The sequence below is a fragment of the Engystomops pustulosus genome, chromosome 1 (genome assembly GCF_040894005.1).
Source record: "Engystomops pustulosus chromosome 1, aEngPut4.maternal, whole genome shotgun sequence".
NCBI classification, from domain to species: domain Eukaryota; kingdom Metazoa; phylum Chordata; class Amphibia; order Anura; family Leptodactylidae; genus Engystomops; species Engystomops pustulosus.
Genome location: NC_092411.1, coordinates 128,381,047 through 128,408,165, shown reverse-complemented (window position 1 = coordinate 128,408,165; position 27,119 = coordinate 128,381,047). Strand labels below are relative to the sequence as shown.

The 27,119-nt window shown below is 44.5% G+C and overlaps 1 protein-coding gene across 2 annotated transcripts; it reads right to left on the bottom strand.

Moving 5' to 3' along the window:
- Positions 1-1,315: 1,315 nt before the first annotated feature.
- On the bottom strand, positions 1,316-26,296 carry C9orf72 (C9orf72-SMCR8 complex subunit). 2 transcript variants are annotated; one of them, XM_072153156.1, is made up of 10 exons: positions 26,154-26,296; positions 21,947-22,426; positions 13,714-13,809; positions 11,070-11,134; positions 9,269-9,341; positions 7,259-7,375; positions 5,886-6,121; positions 5,344-5,401; positions 3,173-3,282; positions 1,316-2,135 (listed from the first exon to the last, which is right to left on the bottom strand). In XM_072153156.1, the coding sequence occupies exons 2-10, from the start codon at positions 22,388-22,390 to the stop codon at positions 1,949-1,951; spliced, it is 1,386 nt and encodes a 461-aa protein (XP_072009257.1). In that variant the 5' UTR covers positions 22,391-22,426; positions 26,154-26,296; the 3' UTR covers positions 1,316-1,948. The 2 variants fall into 2 exon arrangements, with proteins under 2 accessions (XP_072009257.1, XP_072009267.1); XM_072153166.1 differs by lacking the exon at positions 26,154-26,296 and adding an exon at positions 25,990-26,122.
- Positions 26,297-27,119: the final 823 nt, after the last annotated feature.

Genomic DNA, 27,119 nt, shown 5'->3' with positions numbered 1-27,119 from the left:
ATGTTTGTCATTTTCCTGATCCCAGTCTACTTCAACTGAAAATGTGCCGAGTCTGGGGTCGGACAGTTTTTAGGCACAATTTATGTTGACACCTGTAAATCACATTCTCTAGCTATAGGCATACCTAATAAAGGTTATTTTTTTTATATATACTTTCCATAACCCCTATTTTCAGTGATTAACCTACATAAGACCTTTACACAGTGAATAACTTCCTGAGGTAAGACCAAACCTATACTTATTTTCATATCTGACTCCAACATAAGTGCATGGCATGTTTTGCAGAAATCCAACATTGGGAACATTATGGTTTCTTTTTGTAATTTATTATATTCTCACTGGCTGCAATGTATATTCTCTACTGCCTATCAATATTATAGTCCAATGGAAGACATAAATAACCATAGTATATGAAACCTGTAGTTACATTACCTTTTAAGTTTGAAGATGATAGAGCTGGAATACATGAAACAGGATTTTCCATACTATCGCAACATAAAATAATGTGCATATTTTCCTTTGTATTATATGGTGCTCGTTTTGGCCTCCTTGTGACGTGTGCTGTAAATTTGTGTTATTTTCTTCTTTGTTTAAAATGAAACAATAAAACCTTTGTGTCCATTGAGAACACAGAGACTGCTGTATGTGCCATATCTCAGGGCAATAAAAGTAATTCAAGCCAATGTTCCATAGAAAATATGAACTTTGTAATATTTTTAGCCAGCTATTCTTGTTTTTATGTAGCAGAAACCCTGACTAAACCTTACACATGCACAGAGCATTAATATAGGATTTTAGTTAATAAACTTCTAGCATTGCAATTATTGTACAGAAATGAATGTGGATTGAGGTAATTTATTCCACACATATAGGTGAAATATGGCTACAGATCTATATTTTGTACTCAGAGTGGAAAATTTACAGACATCTGTGGAATAAAAATACAGTAATAAGTCATGGCTGGGAGTCATGGTAGATATCTGTACCTGATTGAGGAGAATTGTCACCTACGAATTGTGTTCAGAACATGCGGTCTTCTCCAATCAGTGTCAATAGGAGCATCAAAAAAAAGTTGAGAAAAGCCATTTCAGACACTCCCAATTGATGTTGAAAAAGAGACTCAACCTGTTTGTTTGATCATGAATGGATCCCTAGCTCTTGGATTTGGTGGAGGTGCTAGCATATAGACCTACACTAACCCAATTTCCTGTGTATAGGGGATACTGTAACAATTGAACTTGGGACAAACCATTTAAACTGTTTTTCCCTCTCCTGCGTGTCGCTTTTATACAGCTGCAGAAATCAATGTTATTGGAACCATTAAAAAAAATAATATTTATTTTTGACACATTATGATCTTTAACTGTATTCCCTTAATGGGAATGAGCATGGCCAATGTATGCACATAGTTCTTATTCTGGGTATACAGAACACAGAGAGCATAATAATCATCTTTTCCTACTCTTTGGGAAATATGGCTGTCAAATATGAACTGTCTGGCGTTTCTTGTCATCAGGTGGAAAGCAAGTGGTTAAACTGCTGTGATAAAATGAAAACTACACTGTGATTGGTTGTTATAGGCATCAAAACCAGTTTAACTTTTAGACTTTTATGATAAATGTTGCAAAAAGAATCTTATAAAAAAAATTGATACATTTAAAAGCACTTGGGACTTTTCCTCAAAATTGTGTGCACTAGAAGATAAAATAAAATACTAATGTAAGACAAACAAATCATGTACCGCCATAATGCACACATACAATATATTATGTTCTTGAAATCATGTTCTTGTAAAGCAGACATACTTCAAGGGATACTTCAAGTCCAACTTAAAAATAGACATCACAAAATTCTGTACTGCTCCATATTTCCTAGCAATCCCTAGGGCTGTGAACAAGTGCATATGGAAGAAATCATTTTAGAGTTCCAGGTGCTCAGTGATCTGTAGCTAAAAAGTCATTAGCACATCCCGCTCCTGTACACTGGTGTGAAAAGGCTTCCCAAAAATAAACGAGTGAAGTCCTGGCTTGATCTTTTCAGCTAAAGACATAACAATGTTGAGGTCGCCCTCTGCTGTCAGATCCAGATCGGTTTTCAGGTTACGCATGGATTTGAATACTTTCTTACCCTTTTGTCTATAAAAAAAGAGGGAGGAATATAAATAGGGAATTAGCAGATTGCAAGAGCCTTTGACAACATGATATCACTATTTGTTCCAGTTATTCTCCCCTAATGTCCCCCGTCAGTCTACTGTTCATACTGCTCTAGTCTGGTTTCACAAATATGGCAAAATTTATAATTCCAGATTTCTACCTTTATAGAAAGTCACATCTGATAAATTTGGTGTACAAACACATGGAATGACTAACCATCAACAGTTTCTCTCCTTCTAATCCACCCATTTTTAAAAGAGGACTGGATGTGTAAATATCAAATGTGGAACTAAAAATTTGCTAAAAAGGTGCAAGACTCTACTTTGCATCATAGATTGAAAGCTCTTGTGAGCAGGGCCTTCACTCCTGTTGTTTAATCTGACCAAGAGTTTAGTCTGTAATATCTTATTTTGCTTGTATATGTATCCTATGATCTGTAAAGTGCTATGTAATATGATGGTGCTATATAAATAAAGATGTATTATTCCTAAAAAATATATAAATTCCATTGTATGACATATCACAGGCCAGTTATGTGCATCTATTTCTATGCCCTTCTTAGATGCTGCATAGAGACAGGTGGTCCCTAACTTACGGACTACATACGGACCCCTTGCCCACTGTGGCCTCTGGTGAAGATCTCTGGATGCTTTACTTTATTCCAGGGCTGCAATGATCTGTAAGATGTCTGTAATAAAACTTTATTCATAATTCGTGTTCCCATGACAGCACAAAGTTTTGAAAACCAATGGTCATAGGAACAAAATGTCTTTTTTCTGGAGTTACAGTATACCAGCTCTGAATTACATATAAATTCAAGTTAAGAACCTATCTTGTATGTAACCTGGGAGCTGCCTATAATATGATCAAGGTTTATTTTTTTAATTATATACGTAGTACATAAAATCGGAATTCAAAGTGTGTCATCTCTTTTCTTTATGTCTAAATGATTGAGATAGCAGTGTACAAAACTATTAGCATGATTGTAATGTGTAGAGACTCTTGGCTGTTGAACTTACGTGTCATCTTCAATGTATTTTATTAATGTCAGTGCCTTCCGATGCAATATCAGCATAAACTGTGCCAAAAACGTACTTCTAAGGGAAAGATTAGGTTTCAACTGGAATATCTAGAAAAAAAATAGCTCAATTTAGAACAAAAGTGCACTTTTATTAAAATAATAATAAAAGCCAGCAGGTTATTTATGCCATACAATTAGTAAAACTTAAATTTTGAGAAATAATGCTATAGTAACAAAAAAAAAAAAAAAATATATATATATATACATACATACATGCGGTCCCCTACTTAAGAACACCTGACTTACATACGACCCCTAGTTACAAACGGACCTCTGGATTTTGGTAATTTTCTGTACTTTAGTCCTAGGCTACAATAAACAGCTATAACAGTTATCAATGGTGCCTGTAATTAAGGTTTATTGTTTATCCTGGTTCTTATGACAATCCAACATTTTTAAAATCTAATTGTCAAAGAGACCAAAAAATTTTGACTGTGGTTACAATAATAAAGTATACGGTTCCGACTTACATACAAACTCAACTTAAGAACAAACCCAAAGAACCTATCTTGTATGTAACCTGGGGGCTGCCTGATATATATATGTTAGCATTGATGTGCTGTGGCTGTTGAAGTCAACACTAAGGCCTGTGCCTGTAGCAGCTGTGACGCATCCTCAAAGCACACATCACAAAACAGCGGGAACAGAGTTTCAAATTGACCAAAATGCTGTATTAAAAGTAGCTTTTAATTTAAATTTGATCATCCATTTAATTAATAAGTTCCATGTATTCAAAATGGTGCATGGGAGAGGGATGTGTGAGAGCTGTGCATAATTAGGAGCTCGAAGCGCTCAGGGCTGCCAATTTTAAGTTTCTTTTCCAGGTGATCTGTGTGTCAAAACTAGTGAAGAACACCACTGCGATTTTAAATAGTAGATTTAAAGCCCATATATGGTTGAGCACTGAAGGGGTTAAAATGGAAGTTTCCTTTGTACATCTCCTGTCCATAAGCCTAAAGAACCATTCGACACTGACCATGTAATACATAGTAAGCCTTTTATCTCATCAGTCACAAGTCATATAACTGTTCTCCTGCAACATGATAAACTATCAGCTGACAGCAAGACCGTTGTTGATCATCTGTTTTCTACTGCAGCTGTCATACTAGGCGGGTTATCTTCAATGGGACATCTCCTTGAAAGTACTGATCGGGTCAACACGCAGGTTGGTGAAGTGAAATCTACTGCACTGAAGCTGTAAATGAAAGCAATTTAATTCCATAGCCTACAGACCTGGAGTCATTGATGCCTTGTGCTCAGAGGCTAAACAAGAAAACCTTTTGAAAGTTTGTATTAAAAAAATTCTAGCTGTATTTGCTTGTTGCAGAACGGTGTACTGGAATGTTAGCAACAAACATAGGGACAGAGCAGTGCAGGTTAGTAGATGCTTTTATAGTATGGTACTTAGGATAATGCATCAAACAGGATAGCAGATGGGTATTCTCTTTACATCATAGTTGTGATAGAGGAATGCTGGAAACACACATCATGTTCACCAAGCATCCTCACTGAATATGCAATTTTGGCTTCACAGGTTTCCATATCAACAGCTTAAAAGCAGAATGTGTTGAAAGTGATTTATCGAGACCACTCTTGTCCTATGTGAATATGTCAGATGAATCCAGTGCCTCTTAAATAAATTAGAGTAACTCTCACCCTATGTGTGCCAGAAACATAAATCTATGCATGCTGAGAAATGGCGTAGGTTTGAGCTACAATTTATACCAGTTTCAGGTACAAATTGTAGTTAAATTGAAGTGCTATGAGAGGTCACGCCTACATCCTCTATGTCACAAGGATCAAAAACATTTTAATGCCAGAAAACTGAGATGTGTGTATATATATATATATTATATATATATATATATATATATATATATATATATATATATATATATATATATACACACACACACACACTTTATACCATGATATAACATTATTATGCATTGTAACTATTACATTTAGGTTATAAATATGTACCCTCAGTGGACATGTTAAATAAGAGCATAAGATAAAAAAGTAATTGAGGATAAAAACACCAACTCTAATTTCCTGATAAATGTCCCCTGAAGTTTCTAGAAAAAAAAAAAAAAGTATATACACTACCTGTTCCAAAAAGTTGTTGACAAATGTATCTCTGTGTAAAATGTCTTGAAAAATATTCCTGGAAGAAAAAAAATGTACATGGGTAAATGAAAATGTATGAAGTAACACAATGCATAAAAAGTATATATATTAAAGTATACCCAACAACCAAATAATTCAATGGTTTGTCAATGTTTAACTACAGTAAAGACTGAGTAGAAATGTGCTAGTCATCCAACCTTCTGAGTGGAAAAGTGGTCGCTTCTGTACAAGGAATTGGATGAAATTAGCATTTCATTAGACACTTGCTTACTGCCAGCAACCATCCCATACCCATCCATTCATCTGCTCAACTATGCGGCTGACTGCAGGCTTCCTACTTATAAAATTTTCCATCAATATTTGCAAACATTTTCAGATTAGCATTTATACACTTAAGATGTCACTCATCTAAAGCATCACGAAAAATGTTGTCGTATGACAAGACAAGTTTGCACAGCAGGAACTCTATTAAAGGAAATGCTGAAAGACAGAACACTGAGTGTTACATAGGCTGCACTTACAAGTTAGGGGTGAAGCTTTCATCTGTGTGTATGACCGAATCGCCTGCCATCTCTTCATCTGAAGTGGCCTTCCACAAAGCAGCCAGTTCAGCCCTCATGTATCGGCGCTGGTTGTATGTGTGTTCATGGCAAGGTGGCATCTGCTTTACTGTGTTAACATCAACATCAATATGTGTGGCAGGATATGGAGCATACATCACCTGACGAAATGGCAGCACAAAGCTTCCAGTTGTGTCCTGAAATCAATTGAGTTGTGGATGTATTTTATTTATTTAAAATTTTTATATTTTAATTAAACAAGCATACATTTTATTAATCAACTACAATGTACAAATAGCTCTACTACTACTCATTGCATATATACTAAATAAAAATCTTATCAAAAGTTTTTGATGGGAAAAATGTTGGTCATAACAACCAATGGGAGCTCAACTGTCATTTTCCCACATAAGTTTATAAAATGAACGCAGAGCTCTGATTGGTTGCCATCTTAAACACTTTTGCTCTCAGACAGTTTTAATAAACTAGCCTCTGTGTCAATTTGCATAAGGTGTCCTATTCATACTTAGGGTGTTTTTTTTGCATTGCAATATGATATTTGAGTATACAGAATTCACTTCTGAAAAGTGTTGGATTGCATTAAGATTCATAAAAAGTGCAGCTCAGTTCCAATTAGATAAATATGCCAATACCATGCAAGTTCTTCATTTTACAGTGAAGCCAGTACTATAAAGGTCAGAACAGGAGGCAGGTAGTTCAGCCCTTAGTGTAGTGGCCTTTCCTGCTCATTGCAGGTGCTCCTCTCATTGAAGTGAAAGAGAATGGTGGCTCAGCTTGTAGAGTGAAACAGATATTTGGAAGGGTGATGGGTATCACATCCCTGTGATCCGCTATAAATGACACAGCCTAAATAACTAGAAAGGCAAAACCTGTTTAGCGTGATTTTTAATTTAAATTCAACACTTACATGTCACTGAAAACTCAAACTTAGGCCCCTTACTCAGTAGCGAGTGTCACATGTTCAACTCACAGCATGTGCTGGCTTGAAAATCCAGCCCGAACACTGACAACTGGTGTTGAATTGGGCATGTCAGCTCAGTTCCAGTTGTCAGAGTTCAGCCAGGACATCCTAGCCAGTAAGTGAGATGGACAGCTTACTGTGTAAGGGGCTGTAGGGTTTTGTTCCTTTTGACAAGACAATACCACTTTCTAATTCTTAACTGTGACATACATACATTTTTATTTGTGCTCTCTTCTATATGGTCATCTCAAATCAAGTGACACATGTCTCACATCAAGCTATCACTGACAACATAAGAGATACTATAATGTAATGGATTTGGTCTGATAAACCCAGGTCTAAATGGACTGACCTTAAGCAGCCCTTGCACAAACAGACCCGATTCATACTTGAAAGAAGATTCAGCTCTGCAAAGTCTGGAGCATTTCCTCTCTGCGGGAGAAAGAAAGAGGCAAAGAGTCCTCACCATCTTTACCAAAGGGGAGAGAGAAATAGAAATTTATTTAATGCATTATATTTAAAACACCAACCTGCCTATTGTACTTACACACACATACATTATATATTTCTCCTGCACTTGGTGCACTGTCAGTACTGCTGCTGTTTGAAATTAACCATAGCCATTTTTTCAAGTTTTCTCATTGTTACATAAACATTGTTGCACAGATGTAGCTGGTTCAGGGCTTTTTTCTGCAAGACAAGTTCTATTTTTTATGGTTTTAATTTGTTACTACCACATATTGACTGGATATACTTAAGGATATCAAAATAAAAATGATGCAAACCAGGGGCACTTACCCATAGATCCTGGCACCATGACTGTGATAATCTTCTTATATTTGTTATCCTTGGCTTCCTTCCTATTAAATCAATTATTCTAACAAACCAAAAGGGCTCTGGGGGGACGTTACTGCTGCAGCTTTATAGGCTGTTAAACCATGCAGGAGCACTTCTCCCCTCCCACTGTGAGATTACAGCAAAGTGGTGAGCATAATTTTAAAAGTTGAATTTAGAAGAAAGGATGCCATGGATAACAAATACAAGATTACCATAGTTACAGTGCCAGGGTCTATGAGTAAGTGTCCCTGGTTTATCATACTTGATTTTGATGGTATATTTCCTTTAACTCCTTCTAAACCTGGTATTCAATGCAGGAAAGGGGGAATCAACAAGGGGCATTAAAAACTGGCTGGCATAGGGAAGGGGGCATTAAAAAAGGTCCTTGTGTAGGGAAGGGGCATCAACAAAGGGCCTGCTGCTGGGAAATGGTCATTAAAGGGGTATTCCTACGAAGACAAGTTTCTCATATGTACCCAGGATAACAAAATACAACTTTCTCTAATTCACTGTTATATCTGTGAAATGCTGTATTTTTGTTAAAAAGTCCAGCCTGTCTCTATCAGTCCTGCTGTACACAATTCCAGCTGCCCCTAGACACGACCCTGTAATTTCTGACTTTAGGGTCAGGCCGCCATCTTGGATTGTGCCGTGTTTATAGGTCTTTCTGCTCTGAACCTGTAGCCATGCCCCCTGCACAGAGCTCAGACACACTTGGGCAGATTTATCAAGCTGTCTGAAAGTCATAATATTCCTAGTTGCCCATGGCAACCAATTACAGCTAAGCTTTCATTTTACCAGTGCTCATGAATATTTTAAAGGGGAGCTGTGATCGGTTGCCGTGGGCAACTAGGAATATTCTGGGATTTTGCACTGAGCAGCCTACCGAGTGATAGGAGCTAAAACAGCAATAAAACTGAGTAAAATTGTAAAGTAAGGGGTTAAAACGATCTTTATTGTGTTAACATCACTAGGGGATTGCCACAAGAAAGAGAGCATCAACAAGGGGCATTAATAAGGGACCTGCTGCAGGGGAGTGTGCATCAACAAGGGGCATTAATGAGGGGCCTGCTGCCAGGAAATGGGAATTAATAAGGGGCCTGCTGCATGGGAAGAGGGCATTAATAAGGGGACTGCCGCAGTGAAGGAAGCATTAATATGTCTCTCGAAAAAATATATGCATGCAGCCTGTCCTTGGTTACAAAATGGTAAAGTACCACTGCTATAGTATTATTGCAGAACTGTTGGGAATGAGAAATTTTTATAGTGCTGCCCACTGCTAAGATCTTTGCTTGTTAACAGTGAAGGACAACATTCTTGTTCACAACCGGGGCTAAAAACCTACTGTGACCCAATGCACTTTTTAAGAGATTTATTTTCTGAGCAATCTTCTGTCATGAAAAATCTCTATCTAGTATCATTTGTTATCATTAGATACCGAATAGCCTTTACATTACTGGGAAAATCTGGCTGGAGTGGAACCCAAAAGGATAACTGGCTGAAACAAATATAATTGAGGAATTACCTTATTTACTTTCTCTGCACTGCTACCCACCACCACAGAGCAGCCACACGTCTGCAGATGTGAGCTGATGGCACTGTCAATGCAAGAACACAACATGTAAAATAGGTATTTAACAGTACAGTAGACTCATGGTATGTATTTGTTAGCTACTTATCTGTGCACATAATGCTATATACGAGTATATGTGGAATGCATGAAGTCTACATTTTCACTACTCACACGTGAATAAAATCAATGCACCATGCTGGAAGCATGTGAACATTAATCTGACACTTTTTATAATAAGACTGATCTGTAATATAAATCAACAATATTAAATATCAATAAATGTATCTCATTTTGGATTGGTGACCACAGAAGCACTACATTTGTTGGCACAGGCTGTGTTCAAGAGGTACATCCCATGATTAAAATCATTAAAAATATCAATTTTATTCCGGAATGTGCTTCAAGTGGACAAACCCTTTAAGTATTTTAAAGTATCCTAGTATATACGGTTGGGAAAAGATGCAAGTCCATCAAGTCCAACTTGTAATCCAATTGTTTAAATAAAGCCTATATAATAAAATGTATGTCAGCTCCATTCACAAAATTGGGTAAGAGGGTGCATTGTAACTTTTGGCCATGCCCACTGTGAACTGAAATGCTGAACTGAAATTTATTCTGTATTAAGGAGACATAGTTTCTAATATCCCTTAAACAATAAGATTTAAGAATTTAAAAGTAAAATGTTCTAAAATATAACACCAGACATGTGCAGTAATGGGAACAGTAAAGAAGCACCTTGGTATTTTGATTGAGCCATCAAAGATTGTACTTTTAGAAAATAAGAGGCGCTGCGCTGGAAACCTTTCAAGCTCCACTGCCCATGCTGAGTGAGCCTTCCGAATATACAGGCGACCATCAAGAAAACTACAGGAGCTCCAGCCAGAGAGAATGTCAGGGTAAACAAGAGAGACAGAAAATGATACGGGACCTGAGCGGGTTTATGAACTTGTTTAATAATAGGGACAGTCCACTTAGTGAAGGTTTAGGGAACAGATGGTCAGAGGCAGTATAGGCAATAAATGGTATTATTTTAAGATGACTGTTGATGAGAATATTGGATCAAGTTATCCTGGTGGTTTCCAATATTACAGCAGTATGATTGATATATGTTTCTGGGGAGTAGCCACAACGGTTTATAGACTGCTCCCTCTGGCATCTAATAAAGCTATTAGACCTAAAGCTGGTCATAACATTTCAGCACCATCTGTGTGTAAGGAGTATATAATATTTCCTTACCTTTACTACTGAACACTAAGAGCAGCAGCGGGAAGCACTCCACAAAAGATCAAGACACATGCTTTTCTACACTACTGTACAGCAGACTGCTAGGAAAACACCTTCTTTGAGCTTTATTGATTTAGAAGCTTTATCTACATGGCTCCTTATAGCAGTTGTTGCGCAGCAGTTAGATTCTACATCATGACAACACCTACTGTGCTCATTCAGTCATCCCACACTAGAAGCGGACACCTCCTGTTCTCAAGCACCATGAAAATTGAGAAACTATTGGCTAAGAAGCAAAAGAAAGGCCCACTTTATCACAATTTAGACTCTGGAAATGAGATTGGAACACACATTTTGTGTAAAATGAAATAACAAGTACTTGTTGGTCCAAGGTAGATTTAAAGTGAAGCACAAAGAGGTGTTTTGTATGCACATGTAACCTACAGCAAAACACAATGTCTGGGCTTAATCCTTATGGAGCACATCAAAATGACATAAAAAGCTAGGAAACTATGCTGAGATGACATACTTGCTTAGGAAACCTTCATGGCAGCTGTCACCTATATCGTCATCATTGAGAACGGTAGTGGAGATCTAGAAAACAAAGTAGGAATAGGTGACTACACAATAGTCCTCGCTGGATATCAGTGGGATGAAAAATAATTAATAAAAGAGGCAGAGTAGTTCAGATTGGATATTACTGTAGTAGGATGGATAAATAAATAGAAAATGCTAAATAGATCACCGCACAGATTGGATAAATAAATTGCAGAAAAGGTCTCTAACCAATAGTCCAAAGTAAGTCAATAAAATATTTTTAAAATAAATTGACACATATATAATAAACATTAGCCACCTCACAAATCCTCTACCATGTTTTACTGTCATGATTCCAAAGACCTCAGCTGCTCACAGCTTCTTGTTGCCAGTGATTGGTCGAGCACACCAAGAGGGGCAGAAAGTATTGGGGAACCATGTAGAGTCAGCATGGAAGCAGCAGGGGATGGTGGCATTATGCTTCTTTTACTTTTACACCCATTCTTCCCTTATAAAAAGCAGCCAGAAATATTTTTCCTCTTTTTTTTTTTAAGGTTGAGAGAGACTGTCAGAAAGGTGTGCCATATGAAATGCTCAAGAGAGCGGCAATCTTCTCTTCAGGGGCACAAAGCATGAAGAGAGTGACCTAAATAGACTTGGGCAATGTATAAAGCAAACTACAACCCTCATGCTGCTGAAGCCAGGTACACTTTCACTGAGCCAATGAGGATCATATAGGGAGCAAAAGTCAAGAATATACTCCTTCTCTGAGGTAGGTAAGGCCCTCGGTATAAGTTTTCACTGTTTCACAAGCCAGCAATTTCACATCCGAACTCGGCTTATACTGGAGTCAAAAAAAGAAATCAAAACTCACCTTTCCGGCGGTCCCCATAGGTCTTTTGTGCGATCCATCCGGCAGCAGGTCCGTGCAATGTCACATTATCTGACGTCAGCCACTGCATTGGTATTGTGTGTGCCGGCAGCTGACCGACGTATCGCACTGAAGACCCGCGGGTGCAGCTGGTAAGGTGAGTTTTGATTTTTTTTTTCAAATGAACTGGCTGCACGACGGGGCAGAGAGCCGGCTGTACGACGAGACAAGGAGGCCGGCTACACACTGGGGCAGGGGCTGGCAGGCTATATACACTGGGGGAGGGGCTGGCAGGCTATATACACTGGGGGAGGGGCTGGCAGGCTATATACACTGGGGGAGGGGCTGGCAGGCTATATACACTGGGGGAGGGGCTGGCAGGCTATATACACTGGGGGAGGGGCTGGCAGGCTATATACACTGGGGGAGGGGCTGGCAGGCTATATACACTGGGGGAGGGGCTGGCAGGCTATATACACTGGGGCAGGGGCTGGCAGGCTATATACACTGGGGCAGGGGCTGGCAGGCTATATACACTGGGGCAGGGGCTGGCAGGCTATATACACTGGGGCAGGGGCTGGCAGGCTATATACACTGGGGCAGGGGCTGGCAGGCTATATACACTGGGGCAGGGGCTGGCAGGCTATATACACTGGGGCAGGGGCTGGCAGGCTATATACACTGGGGCAGGGGCTGGCAGGCTATATACACTGGGGCAGGGGCTGGCAGGCTATATACACTGGGGCAGGGGCTGGCAGGCTATATACACTGGGGCAGGGGCTGGCAGGCTATATACACTGGGGGAGGGGCTGGCAGGCTATATACACTGGGGGAGGGGCTGGCAGGCTATATACACTGGGGGAGGGGCTGGCAGGCTATATACACTGGGGGAGGGGCTGGCAGGCTATATACACTGGGGGAGGGGCTGGCAGGCTATATACACTGGGGGAGGGGCTGGCAGGCTATATACACTGGGGGAGGGGCTGGCAGGCTATATACACTGGGGGAGGGGCTGGCAGGCTATATACACTGGGGGAGGGGCTGGCAGGCTATATACACTGGGGGAGGGGCTGGCAGGCTATATACACTGGGGGAGGGGCTGGCAGGCTATATACACTGGGGCAGGGGCTGGCAGGCTATATACACTGGGGCAGGGGCTGGCAGGCTATATACACTGGGGCAGGGGCTGGCAGGCTATATACACTGGGGCAGGGGCTGGCAGGCTATATACACTGGGGCAGGGGCTGGCAGGCTATATACACTGGGGCAGGGGCTGGCAGGCTATATACACTGGGGCAGGGGCTGGCAGGCTATATACACTGGGGCAGGGGCTGGCAGGCTATATACACTGGGGCAGGGGCTGGCAGGCTATATACACTGGGGCAGGGGCTGGCAGGCTATATACACTGGGGCAGGGGCTGGCAGGCTATATACACTGGGGCAGGGGCTGGCAGGCTATATACACTGGGGGAGGGGCTGGCAGGCTATATACACTGGGGGAGGGGCTGGCAGGCTATATACACCGGGGGAGGGGCTGGCAGGCTATATACACTGAGGCAGGGGCTGGCAGGCTATATACACTGGGGCAGGGGCAGGCAGGCTATATACACTGGAGCAGGGGCTGGCAGGCTATATATTGGGGAAGCTGGGACCAATGCATTTTTCTGTATTCCTGAATTACAGCAGACATAGCTTAGGAGGGCAAAGAGCTATGATGTCTGCATTTAGAGACTTTCTCCTCAATCCGCTGGATTTAAAGGCTTACATCTATTTCTTCAGGAACTCCATGAGACTTCATCGATGACAGCAGCTCCATAATAGGGATAACTTCTCCAGTCAGCATGGAAATAATGCTCTGGCCCTGAACAAAGATAGAGCGGAAAAGACTATGTTACAACCAGAGAATAAAATATGATACCTTACTGAAAGCAAAACGGAAAAAAACAAAACAAAAAAACACTTCCTTTATGTGAGCCTACCTGACTGCAGGTCTCAGTCCCATGGTCTGTTTGCAACCCGACAGTCATGGGAGTGAGGACTGTAGTAAAAGGCTGCTTGAGCCGCAAACGCAGAGAGGAATAGGATCTGGGGGCGTGAATAATAAGCAGCCCGGAGCGCCGGGATCCTGACGCTCTGCTAATAAGTTTCTTTTCTAGGTGTCAAGACTAGCGAAGATCAAGATGAAGAGAATCGTAGGTGAGGATTTTTAGTGTTTTATCCTTTTTCATACTGGCTGATTCACTTTAACCCGGAGCCACTTTTCACCATCCTGACACGGCCCATTTTTTCAAATCTGCCCTGTGTCACTGAAACTGGTTATAACTTCGGAACGTTTTAACATATCCAAGTTAATTGGGAATTGTATTCTCGTGACACTTTGTACTTCATGTTAGTTGAAAAATTTTGGTGGTATGTTTCGCATTTATTTATGAGAAAATAAGATATTTGATAAAAATTCGGAAAAATTCTCGATTTTCAAAATTCTCTATCTTTTTTTTCTCAAAAAAACATAATAACTCATATTTACAGAATGTCTACTTTATGTCTCCATGGTTTTTTATGCGTCCTCTCGTTTTTGTAGGATGTTCTGGGGCTTTGAACTTTAGGTATGATTTTTCACATTTTCAAGAAAAAAACTAAACCCCTCAATGTACGTAAAACAACTTTTATGAAGTTTGTTAACCCTTTAATTGTTTTACAGGGTTTAAAAAAAAATTGGATGCAATTTTGAAATTAAAATATATTTGACTAAATTGATTTTTCATAAAAGTTTGATACCCCATCTCTCCCCAGTATAACAATGTAAAATGCCTGCTGTATGGGAACACGCCAGGGCATCGAAGAAAAGCTGCGCCATTCAGAGTAGATTATGCATTGTCACTTTTTATTGGCTATACAATCTTTATTTTTTTGGCAATTTGGACATACATAGGCTCATTTGTTTTCGTATCGCCATCTTTTGGGACATAACTTTTTTTTTTAAAAGTATTTATTTTTGCAATTTTTGAAATTTTATACAATTACAATAAACAAAACCAGAAAACAAGATTGTCTGTCACATATTTCCTTCCCCCCATTACAGGATTATTATACAACAGCCATGGTAACAATCAGGTTCTTGCTGTGTTACAAAACTACCTGAGGGATATTACACAGTATATAACAGCAGGATACTGCAGCCAGACATCTTGATACAACACAAACAACTATTGACACATAGACAATCAGTCACACACACACACACACACACACACACACACATACCAGCACGCTCAGTCTCCTTCATCATGGAGAGGAGTATATGTCACATGTGATTATAAGGCTGTATGGGGAGTCGCGCACCATCTGGACCAGATGCGGTCAAACTTCTGGGGACACTTCCTGTTGGTATACAGGGACCGGTAGTGGGGAATGACACTGTTAATAAGTAGTATCCATCTTTTTAATGGAGGGGGCTCCTGGTCCTTCCAGGTCATCACCACCACTTTTCGGGCGTAGTATAAGACAAACCTAAAGAAAATTTTGTCATAGTGGCCATTGACAACTTCATTTATGATGCCGAGGAGACACACAGAGGGAGACATCAAGCGTGGGAAATCAAAGTGTATATTTAGGAATTCCAGCACTTCAGACCAGAAGACATGGACCCTAGGGCAGGACCAGACACAATGCAGGAAGGATCCGACTTCAGCCTGACAGCGAAAGCAAAGATCATTGGGCATTGCTCCCATGCGGAATAGTCTAGCAGGGGTGAAGTATACTCGATGGAGGAATTTAGATTGGATCAGGAAGTCCCTCGCACTCACTACAGATGTGAAGTAGGACAGTTCGACCTCCCTCCAGTCATCATCTGACAGGTCAGGGATATCCTGTCTCCAGCGTTCACAGGCTCTATCAAACGGTCTGGACTTTTGCTCTTGTAGGAGAGCATAGCACTGAGTGAGTGGCTTAGGGAGGTCTGGGGTACTCATCAGAGTCTCTAGTTTGGAGAATTTCACTGTCAGGCTGAAGGAGCCGAATTGGGCTTTGAATGCGTGCCGCAGTTGCGTGTAATGGAAGCTGGCCGTATTGGGTACAGTATGTCTCTCCCTTATCTCGTTAAAGCTGAGTAACTCTGCTTCCGGGGATAAGAGCTGGCCTACAAATTTCACCCCCGCTGCCCCCCACATTGTCCAGCCTGGGAGGGAGAGGAAGTGAGAGAGCCACGGATTGAGCCACAATGGAGTCCTAGGCGAGAGGGGGGGAGAGCTGCTCGGTTCTACCAGGGATTGTGCCCTACGCCAGCACACCGCTACCGTACGTAGGGGAAGTGGGGTATCAGATGGGGACTTATACCTGTACAGCAGGTTTGTAAGGGCCTCGTAGGAACCTACCAGGGCACCAGCCAGTGCAGTAGCTGCATTACCCATGTCTATATCTATCCACCACTGGGCATATACTAGCTGGGAAGCCAGGTAATAAAGATACAGATCCGGGGCAGCCAGTCCACCCCTAGACTTGGGAGCCTGAAGCAGCGCTAAACTGAACCGCGGGGCACTACTCTGCCAGTAGAAGGACCTGAGAATGCCGTCCAAGCGTTTAAACAGACTCTTAGGAAGTAGTATAGGACAGGCATGGAAAAGGTATAGAAATTTTGGGAGAAAAATCATTTTAAATATGTTAATACGCCCGTACAAAGACAGGGGGAGAGTGGACCAGGCTTTTAGGCGTGATTCCGTTGCAGTTATCAAGGGTGTAATGTTTAACTCCGTATATGCCTGGACCCTGCGTGACACCTGAACTCCCAGATATTTAAAGGTGGACACCACCTGGACTGGGACGGGGAGGGAGTGTACCCCTACATCAGATAAGGGGAAAAGGACCGATTTGTCCCAGTTAACCCGGAGACCTGAGAACCCCCCGTAGCGTTCTATCAGGGACAGGAGGGATTCTAGAGAGGGGCCCAAATCCCCAAGATATACAAGTGTATCATCAGCATAGAGAGATACCTTTTCAATGATAGGACCTCTAGTAATACCCTTAATGCTATCAGAGTGACGGATCGCCACAGCAAGGGGCTCAATGGCAAGTGCGAAGAGGAGGGGAGATAGCGGGCAGCCCTGCCTAGTGCCCCTGGCCATAGGGAGAGTAGGTGAGATGTTAAGGTTGGTCCGCACCCTAGCCTTGGGATCATTATACAGTAGTTTAACTAATGCTGTAAATCGAGGGCCAAGACCCATTCTAGGCAAAAGGGTCCACAGATATGCCCATTCCACAGAGTCAAACGCCTTACAATTGTCTAAGGATAAGATAAACCCAGGGTCTGGAGACCGCTCTGCCTCTGCTATATTCAGGTGTAGTCTTTGTATATTTATGTCAGTTCCCCTCCCAGGCATAAAGCCTGTCTGGTCCGGGTGAACCAAGGATAATATCACTTTATTAAGCCTTGTTGCCAGAATTTTTGCTAGGATTTTAACATCTGAGTTTAGGAGGGAAATTGGGCGGTACGAGTCGGGAAGCAGGGGATCCTTGCCAGGCTTAGGAAGAACTACAATAAGGGCCTCTCGCATGGAGTCAGGGAGGGAACCACTGTCGAGCGCATCGGAGTACAGTCTGAGGAGAAGGGGGACCAGAGTCTCACAGTTATCCCTATACCACTCACCTCCCAGCCCATCAAGTCCAGGTGTCTTACCGAGGGGCAACGATTGGATAGCCAGTTCCACCTCCTCCGCCGAGAGCGGAGCATCAAGCTCCGATGACTGTGCCGATGTGAGTCTCCAAAGTGGAAGACTGTCAAGGAATCTGGAAATCTCGACGGAAGGGGCGGACAATCTGGAGCTGTAAAGAGAGGAATAGAATTCATGAAATACCATGTTTATGGCCCGGGGTTCTGTGATCAGGGTTCCACTACTGTTAAGGATAGAGGGAACGGAAGCACAAGGACGTTCAGCCCGCGATAGATACGCAAGCAGCTTCCCATTTTTATCTCCGAATTCAAAGATGGACGCTTCCCTGGCTAGCAGGCGCTTACTGGTGCGCTCCTTCACTACAGCTAGATGGTTCCTCTGCGCCTGAGCCCAAGTCTTTTTATTCCCCGGAGTAGGTTTCTCTAGGTACTCCTTTTCTGCATTTACCAGTGCAGCGGTCAGCCTCTCCTCCTGCGCGTTTAGAGACTTTCTATGGCCAGCTACACCTGACATGAATGCCCCCCGCACCGAGGACTTGTACGAGTCCCAGACTAGGAGAGGATCAGGATGGGTTGAGTGTACATCCCAGAACTCGCTGTGCGCAGCCCTGACAGTACTCAGGACCGCTGGGGATTGGAGCCAGGCCGGGTGCAGGCGCCATACGCGGGAGTCGCTGGGGGGGCCTATAAGGAGACTAATGAGCAAGGCGGAGTGGTCTGATGCACTGCGTGGGCAATAGGATACCTGGTCAACGTGCGGCAACATATCAGGGGAGACAAAGGCCAGATCAATCCGAGAGAAGCTCCTGTGCACAGAGGAATAGAATGAATATTCTCTCTCTTGAGGGTGTTTACTACGCCAAACATCGGCGAGGTCTAGAGAGGTGAGCCACTCGTTCAGACGGACCGAGCCTGTGTCCAGACCACTTGTACGATCTAAGGAGGGATTAGGGACTGCATTGAAGTCACCAATGCAGAGTATCGGACTGGGAGGCATAGCAGCCAGCTTACTGGATATTAGGTGCAGTACAGCTGGATCAAAGGGAGGGGGGACATAAATAGACGCTATAGTAAAGGTAAAGCCCCACAAGGCACAATGTATGATCACATAACGGCCAAAGTGATCCGGCGCTACCTGTATGACCACTATGGGAAGCGCTTTGGATATGAGTATGGATACTCCCCTAGCGTAGACAGAGTAGGAGGAATGATACCCTCTAGCCACCCAGGCCCGCTTCAGGGAGAGGACCTTCTGACCCGTAAGGTGTGTCTCTTGGATACATACAATGTGAGGGGCTTGACGCTTAATGACATCTAACATCAGAGCCCTCTTGAATTTAGAATTAAGTCCCCTCACATTCCAGCTCATTACCTTAAGTGAAGACATCTTAGCGGAAGGGAAAGGGGTGTGGGGAAGGAGACGTGAGCAACCAAGCATTCATCCTTTCATACCACAGAGACATAGACAGACAGACAACAGTGAGCATAACAAATATAACAGAACTGAACTAACAATCCCAAGAATACAAACCCCCTGTCTAACACCCTAACAGCAGTAGTGTAGACCTATACCCACTAACAGTCAAATAGTAGAACAGTGGTCCCTAACTCAAGACAAACCTACACCATTTGTCCCGGGACCTTCAACCCTTAATGTATATATGATCAGGAGGTTATTAGGCAGCCATATTTAGAGAAAACCAAAGAGGAGATAGGGGATGGGGGATGGGGGAAGGGGGAGGGGAGGGGGAAGGGGGAGGGGAGAGGAGGAGGGGGGGGAATAGGGAAAGAATGAAGTGCCATATGTGGCGCACTGGTCGATATGACCAAACAGAGAACACAAATCAATCACAGGGTACATTTGTGAGGCACGTAATGTGTAAACAAATATTAGAAAACTGTAACAGTGATTTGGGACCCCTAGATAACTATTCAGGACTAAGTCCAGCATTGTCATAGCACATCAGATAAAAGGATATGTGAGTCCAGTCACTCAGGAGGTGCGGGCCTCCCAGCAGGAGCCCGAGGGGCTGCATCAGCCCAGTGAAGTGCTTCGGTTGGGCAGGTGAAGAAACGAGTCTTCTGGCCGTCCACAATTCGGAGCTTGGAAGGATACATCATGGAGTATTTATACCCCTTGTCACGGAGACGAGCACGGACCTCGGTGAATTGTGCTCGCTGTTTCCTGACGGATGCAGAGAAATCAGGGTAGAAGGACACTCTGCTGTTGGCATAGAGAATTTCTCCCTTGGTACGGACAGCCCTGAGGATAGAGTCCCTGTCCCTAAAGTGCAGCAGCCGGGCCAGGAAGGGTCTCGGATTGCCCCCTGGGGGGCCAGGGCGGGATGGCACGCGATGGGCCCTTTCCACTGTGAAGAACGGGGAGAAGGTATCTGCAGGAAGCATATTTTTGAGCCAATTTTCAAAAAAGGATACAGGGTCAGACCCTTCCACTTTTTCGGGGAGGCCAACCACTCTGACGTTGTTCCGCCGTAGGCGGTTTTCGAGGTCGTCAGCTCTGTCGATGGATGCAGACATTTGGCGCTGGAGCTCTCTGATCTGTGTCGGCATAGGCCTTTGGACATCTTCCACCTCAGATATTCTGCGTTCAGTTTCGGTGATTCGCTCTTTGGCTTTGTGGACATCATGTCGTAATAGAACAAAGTCCTGTCGCAGCTCATCCACCTTGGTGACCAGTTTGGATTGGCATCCGTTAATGGCCGCCAGCACCTCTGCAAATTTCCGATCCAACTCCGTGGCCGCGTCAGACGGATCAGCACCCTCTTCATAGCTTACAAGCTGTGGCGGGCTCTGGGAGCCTTCAAAGAGGGAGGGAGAGGAGTTTGGGGACCCCTGAGGAGAGCAAGGCTGTGTGCGGGAGAATCTCCCTAACTTTTTGGCAGCGTTTGACTGTATCTGCTCCAGAACGGCTTGTGATGTGGAGCATTCCTGCGCATCCAGGGGTTCCAGGGACTGGAATGGAGGATCTTCATGGACGGATTCATCATCCGAAGGAGGTGCAGACACCCCGGACGCTGCTTTGAGCATTTTAGCCGTCTTCCTCCGATTACCCATGGCGTCTGGGCAGGGGGGGGCCAGTGATAAACAATCAGGAAGCCTAGCGTCCAGTAGTTAGCAGAGATACAGTCCAAACCCACGTGGAGTATTGCAGCAGGACTGCAAGGGTTAATATAAAACAGAACCCAGGAACAGGGGATCCCTGGGAATATGGAGGACTCAGTGCTGGGCTGTATAGCTTGGGGTCCCCAGGGCAGAGGTGGGCAGCAGCAGGGGAATTACTTCCCTACCTGGTCCTGGATCAGTCCAGCAGTGACAGGGTTAACCCTGCGCGCCTAGGCCTCAGGCAGCGCAGGGGAGTCCACAGGATGGCGCCTCCAGCAGGATGAAGGGCTGGCTGGAGCGCTGTCACAGTGCCCTCGGCGGTGGGAGCGATGTCCAGGCAGCAAGGTGCAGGAAAATGTCCCCGGCGATCGGTTTACCGCTGCACCGGGCGGCTAGGAGCGGGCGCCGCGCGGGTCACGTGGTCGGCCGCGGGGGAGCACGGAGGAGCGGCGCGGTGTCCGTAGCCGCCTCCAAAACGGCACCGGAGGACAGTGGCAGGTGTGTGGGGCACCCCGGGGCGGAGGGGAACGGGCACAAGTGAGGGATGGCTGCCTTAGGAGGGAGATGGGGTGTCGGGTCCCGGGAGCTCCGCGGCGCACGTCCTTCTCAGTCCGGCATCAGGCCACGCCCCCGGACATAACTTTAATAGCTGGTTTAGGGCTTATTTTTTACATGTTGAGTTGTAATTTTCAGTGGTACCATTTTAGCGCAGAACCTTTTTTTAATCACTTTTTGGAACATTTTTGTGAAAGGGATTTAATGAAAAATTGAAAAATGAAAATTTTTTTAAAATCAAGCGTGACTGTGGCGTGTAAGAGGTTAACACCTGCGATTGGAGGAATCTCTGATCACAGGTGTTAGAGGCGGGTGTCAGCTTCTGGTGCTGGCTCTGTTCAGGAGGCGGTGCCAGAAGCTTGACGTAATAGTACTGCAAAATGTGGAAACGCACCTCCCGTGATGCAATTTTTAAATGGTGCCAGTAAGGTGTGTATAATTTGCCCTGCAGAAAACAAACTCTCATTTGGCTCTGTAAATGAAAAACTAAAAAAAAAATTATGGCTTTTGGAGCTCATTGAGTAACAAATTGAAAATGGCTTGGTCTTCAATGTGTTAATTAAAAAAAAAATGTGGTTCAATGAATTAATGTCAGTAGCATACATTTTGGCAGAATGCCCTCCTTATGTACAGTATGTCATAAAGCTTTACTTACTTTGTGCATCCATATACGACCCTTCCGGATGATGTGTTTTAGGCGAGATACACAAACTCTGTGTAGAGGCAGGTAGAAGCACAGTTCACTTTGGGGCAAGATGATAGAGAGGCCATATGTGCTCCGATCCCCATTCCAGTTGCCATCAAATATAAGAGACACAATAATCACTCCCTTTTCTGCAAGCACAAAAAATTTCACATCAATGGCCCCACTTTCAGCATTCCTCAAAATTTCACCGTTCAGGGTGTGATTAGCCAGAAATGTAATCTCTCCATCGCTCAGTACAACATCATCAGTCTTTGGGGCCCAGATATGCCTCACTCGAGGTCCCAAAATATTGTCCCAATAGGCAAAGGTAGCAGCTAAAAGTGGCGAGTAACCATCAATAGCGATAAGAGTCTTTGCTACAGCTGGAGAAGGCGGAGGACAAAGAGCTGCCATTTCTCATCAGTGGAAGTGGAAGTCCTCTAATCGTACCTAAGGTGAAAAAAAACAACAATATTTATTTCACAGTTAGTAGCAGCAGTTTTTTTCTACTTTTAACCCCCAAAAAAACAAAAAAATATATATTTTATTACCGTATACAGAGGTCGCACTAACATTTTTCCAGAAGGGTAAAAATACTCCTCTCACCATTTTTGAGGAGTATTTTTACCCGAGGAGGAGTATAAAAATTTCGGTAATACACCGCACACACTCCACTCACACACTGCGCACACTACACTACAATCACACATCACACACTACACTCACACACTCCACTACACACAGCACACACAGAACACACTCCACTACACACAGAACACACTCCACTCCACTCACACACCGCGCACACTACACTACACTCACACAGCACAGACTCCACTACACTCACACAGCACACACAGAACACACTCCACTCACACACAGAACATTACACTACACTCACACTGCACACACAGAACACTACACACACACTGCACACACAGAACACTACACACACACTGCACACACAGAACACTACACACACACTGCACACACAGAACACTACACACACACTGCACACACAGAACACTACACTCACAGTGCACTCACAGAACACTACACTCACAGTGCACTCACAGAACACTACACTCACACTGCACACATAGAACACTACACTCACTCTGCACACACAGAACACTACACTCACTCTGCACACACAGAACACTACACACACACTGCACACACAGAACACTGCACACACAGAACACTACACACACACTGCACACACAGAACACTACACTCACAGTGCACTCACAGAACACTACACTCACAGTGCACTCACAGAACACTACACTCACAGTGCACTCACAGAACACTACACTCACACTGCACTCACAGAACACTACACTCACACTGCACACATAGAACACTACACTCACTCTGCACACACAGAACACTACACTCACTCTGCACACACAGAACACTGCACACACAGAACACTACACTCACACTGCACACACAGAACACTACACTCACACTGCACACACAGAACACTACACTCACACTGCACACACAGAACACTACACTCACACTGCACACACAGAACACTACACTCACACTGCACACACAGAACACTACACTCACACTGCACACACAGAACACTACACTCACTCTACACACACAGAACACTACACTCACTCTACACACACAGAACACTGCACACACAGAACACTACACTCACACTGCACACACAGAACACTACACTCACACTGCACACACAGAACACTACACTCACACTGCACACACAGAACACTACACTCACACTGCACACACAGAACACTACACTCACACTGCACTCACAGAACACTACACTCACACTGCACACACAGAACACTACACTCACACTGCACACACAGAACACTAAACTCACACTGCACACACAGAACACTAAACTCACACTGCACACACAGAACACTACACTCACACTGCACACACAGAACACTACACTCACAGAACACTACACTCACACTGCACACACAGAACACTACACTCACACTGCACACACAGAACACTACACTCACACTGCACACACAGAACACTACACTCACACTGCACACACAGAACACTACACTCACACTGCACACACAGAACACTACACTCACACTGCACACACAGAACACTACACTCACACTGCACACACAGAACACTACACTACACTACACTGCACACACAGAACACTACACTGCACACACAGAACACTACACTCACACTGCACACACAGAACACTACACTCACACTGCACACATAGAACACTACACTCACACTGCACACATAGAACACTACACTCACAGAACACTACACTCACACTGCACACATAGAACACTACACTCACAGAACACTACACTCACACTGCACACACAGAACACTACACTCACACTGCAGACACAGAACACTACACTCACACTGCAGACACAGAACACTACACTCACACTGCACACACTCACTTGGCCTTGCTCTTAAGTCCCTTTGGGATCTGCGGGCAGGTAGAGATAGAGCAGGACAGGGAGCAGCAGCCCTGCTATCCACAGGTTTCCCGGGGCCTGCGCTCTCGCTCTGGAGCGCTGCTGACACAGATCACTGTGTCACGTGTCCCGCTGAGCGGCCCGGCGTGCGCTGTGATTGCGCTACAGACATCTACCTCTTTTGCAGCGCGCGCCGAACCGCTCAGCCTGCGCGCTACAAGGAATAATTGCCAAGCGTAACTTTACGCATGGCAATTATTTTGGGGGGTAATGGCGCCTCATCACGCGTGACGCGTGGTGAGGCGTTAATGAGACCTCTGACCGTATATACTATATAAGCCAAGGTACCTAATTTTAACACCAGCCCCCCCCCCCCCCCGGCGTGTAGCCTGCAGCCCCTGCCCCCCCCTCCGGCGAGTAGCCTGCAGCCCCTGCCCCCCCCTCCGAGTAGCCTGCAGCCCCAAACGCCGCCCCCCCCCCCCGGCGAGTAGCCTGCAGCCCCTGCTGCCCCCCCGGGCAAGTAGCCTGCAGCGCCTGCCGCCCCCCCCCTCCCGGCGTTTAGCCTACAGCCCCTGCATCCCAGGCTGTGTCATAAGGGGTTAAACTGCAGCTACAGGAACATTTCAGCACTAGATACACCACACATTTGCCTCATATAAGGCTAGGTTCACATTATGTTTTGTGCAAAACGTAAGGAAACGTCGGAAGGAGTGGGATACTTTGCCGATGCATGGTGCAGTGATGTCACTGTCCTTATGCGCTCTGTAAGCCTTGAGGAGGAATGCAATACTGTGCACCGCGCTCCTCATAGGCTTCTATATGCTTAGCCTATACAGAAAAAGTGATGTGAACCCAGTGTGTGTCTCCCCCTCATGAGGTGGGAGCAGTCTGCACTCATGCCCCACGTTAGCCCTTTGATTCCGCTTCATAATGGCCCGGTGTCTTGTTTTGTGTAAATGCGAGACACCGGGTGGTGATTGCCGATTGCATGCGTTCTGTTACAAAACGGAATCAAAACGCTAACATGAGGCATCACCCTAAGGCTACTTTCACACAAACGTATGCCCATTTGAGGCGATGGAGGAGTGGTGACTCCGTGTGCCCAGTGCCAACCTATGTGGGGACGTATGTATGCCTTAGGCTAAATGCTCACAAACTTGTGACCCTCTGGCCATAGCCAAGCAGGAACACGTCCTGCGCCATGGAGAGGAGGAGGGGTGACCCCTTCACTCTCCATAGAGATACACGGCGCCGTGACACAGGAAAAGGTAGGGCATGTCCTATCTTTTCTCCGTGTACAGAGCAGTACATGCCGCAACCGTATCGCTCAGTTCGGCCATTGCTGGGGGGGGGGGGGGGGGGGGGGGGGGGGGTATGTACGGCTGCAAGCTTGCGGCCGTACATACGTCCCCCGGACGGTCGTGTGCATGGGGCCTTCCACTTCCTGAATCTAGTTCAAGTAGCAGGGAAGGGGTTAATAAGTGAGGAGAGGCAGCCTGCTCTATCTCGTCTCCTCTCAGCAGCTCATACAGTTTGGGGGAGCTGAAGAGTCACCATAGCACTGCTCCATTATTGTGTACGTGACCAGCACGAGCACACTCTCCACTATCTGCCTGCTACTGCTGCAGATATCACAGCGGGCACAGAGATAAACCCAGCCACAACATGCAGCAACACATCCGGCGCCATGTTAGAGCGCCCACAGCTGACGGACATACCTCCCGCACAACCACAAGCCGCCAGCTCCTACGAAGAAGAGGCTATGACGTCACGGGGAGGGGCGGGGCTACCGGACCACAACAGGAAGCAGCGAAGATAATGCGCAGTATCTGTGTGAGGATGCGCAGGGCAAAATGGGGAGAGTCTAAGGGAAAGGTGTGATCCTCTACAGGGGACTGTATGATGGCAGTGCTGGAGTGACTCTTTTATTTGAGCTGTATGTGGAGGACCGAATGGACAGAGGGAATGCATTGTAGATAGAACTGCAGGTTACACTGGACTGGTTGTTGTGGTTTGGATTTCTATGTAGAACTGAGGGGAGGTTTTTGTTTTATTTACAAAGGCCTGTATTTTGGACGAGCTACAAGAATGGGATATATAGAGTTCATGTAAGGGGGCTTCAGGCTGCAAAGTTATTCATTTTATAATAGGGATCAGGATCCTAGAGCTGTATATATGAGGCTGTATAATGCCAGGAGATGTATCAGACATGTCTGAGGTAAAACTGTTCAAAGCTCACCTGTACATTAGATAAACCACTGTGGGAGCATGAAAGCCGAGCTCTGATTGGTGGTCATGGGCAACTAGAGGTTATGACCCCAGACACTTCTGATAAATCTCCTCCAAAGGAGTCTAAAGAAAGAGGCGATATTTTACATAGGCCGGCGCCACACAGGGTGCTTTGTCTGCGTTTGCAAGCGCAGACAAAGCGCCCTGTGTGGCGCCGGCCTTATATTAGCAGGCTAAGATGAGTGATTCCGGCATTTGGCAAGAAAAAGATCTGGATCGCACATTATATATGGGTCTATTTCCATTAGGCTATATTAACCCCTTAAGGACGCAGATTTTTTTGCTCATTTCTTGCTCTCCGCGTTCAAAATTCCATAACTTTTTAATTTTTCCGTGTACAGAGCTGTGTGAGGGCTTATTTTGTGCATAACCAATTTTACTTTCCCGTGATGTTA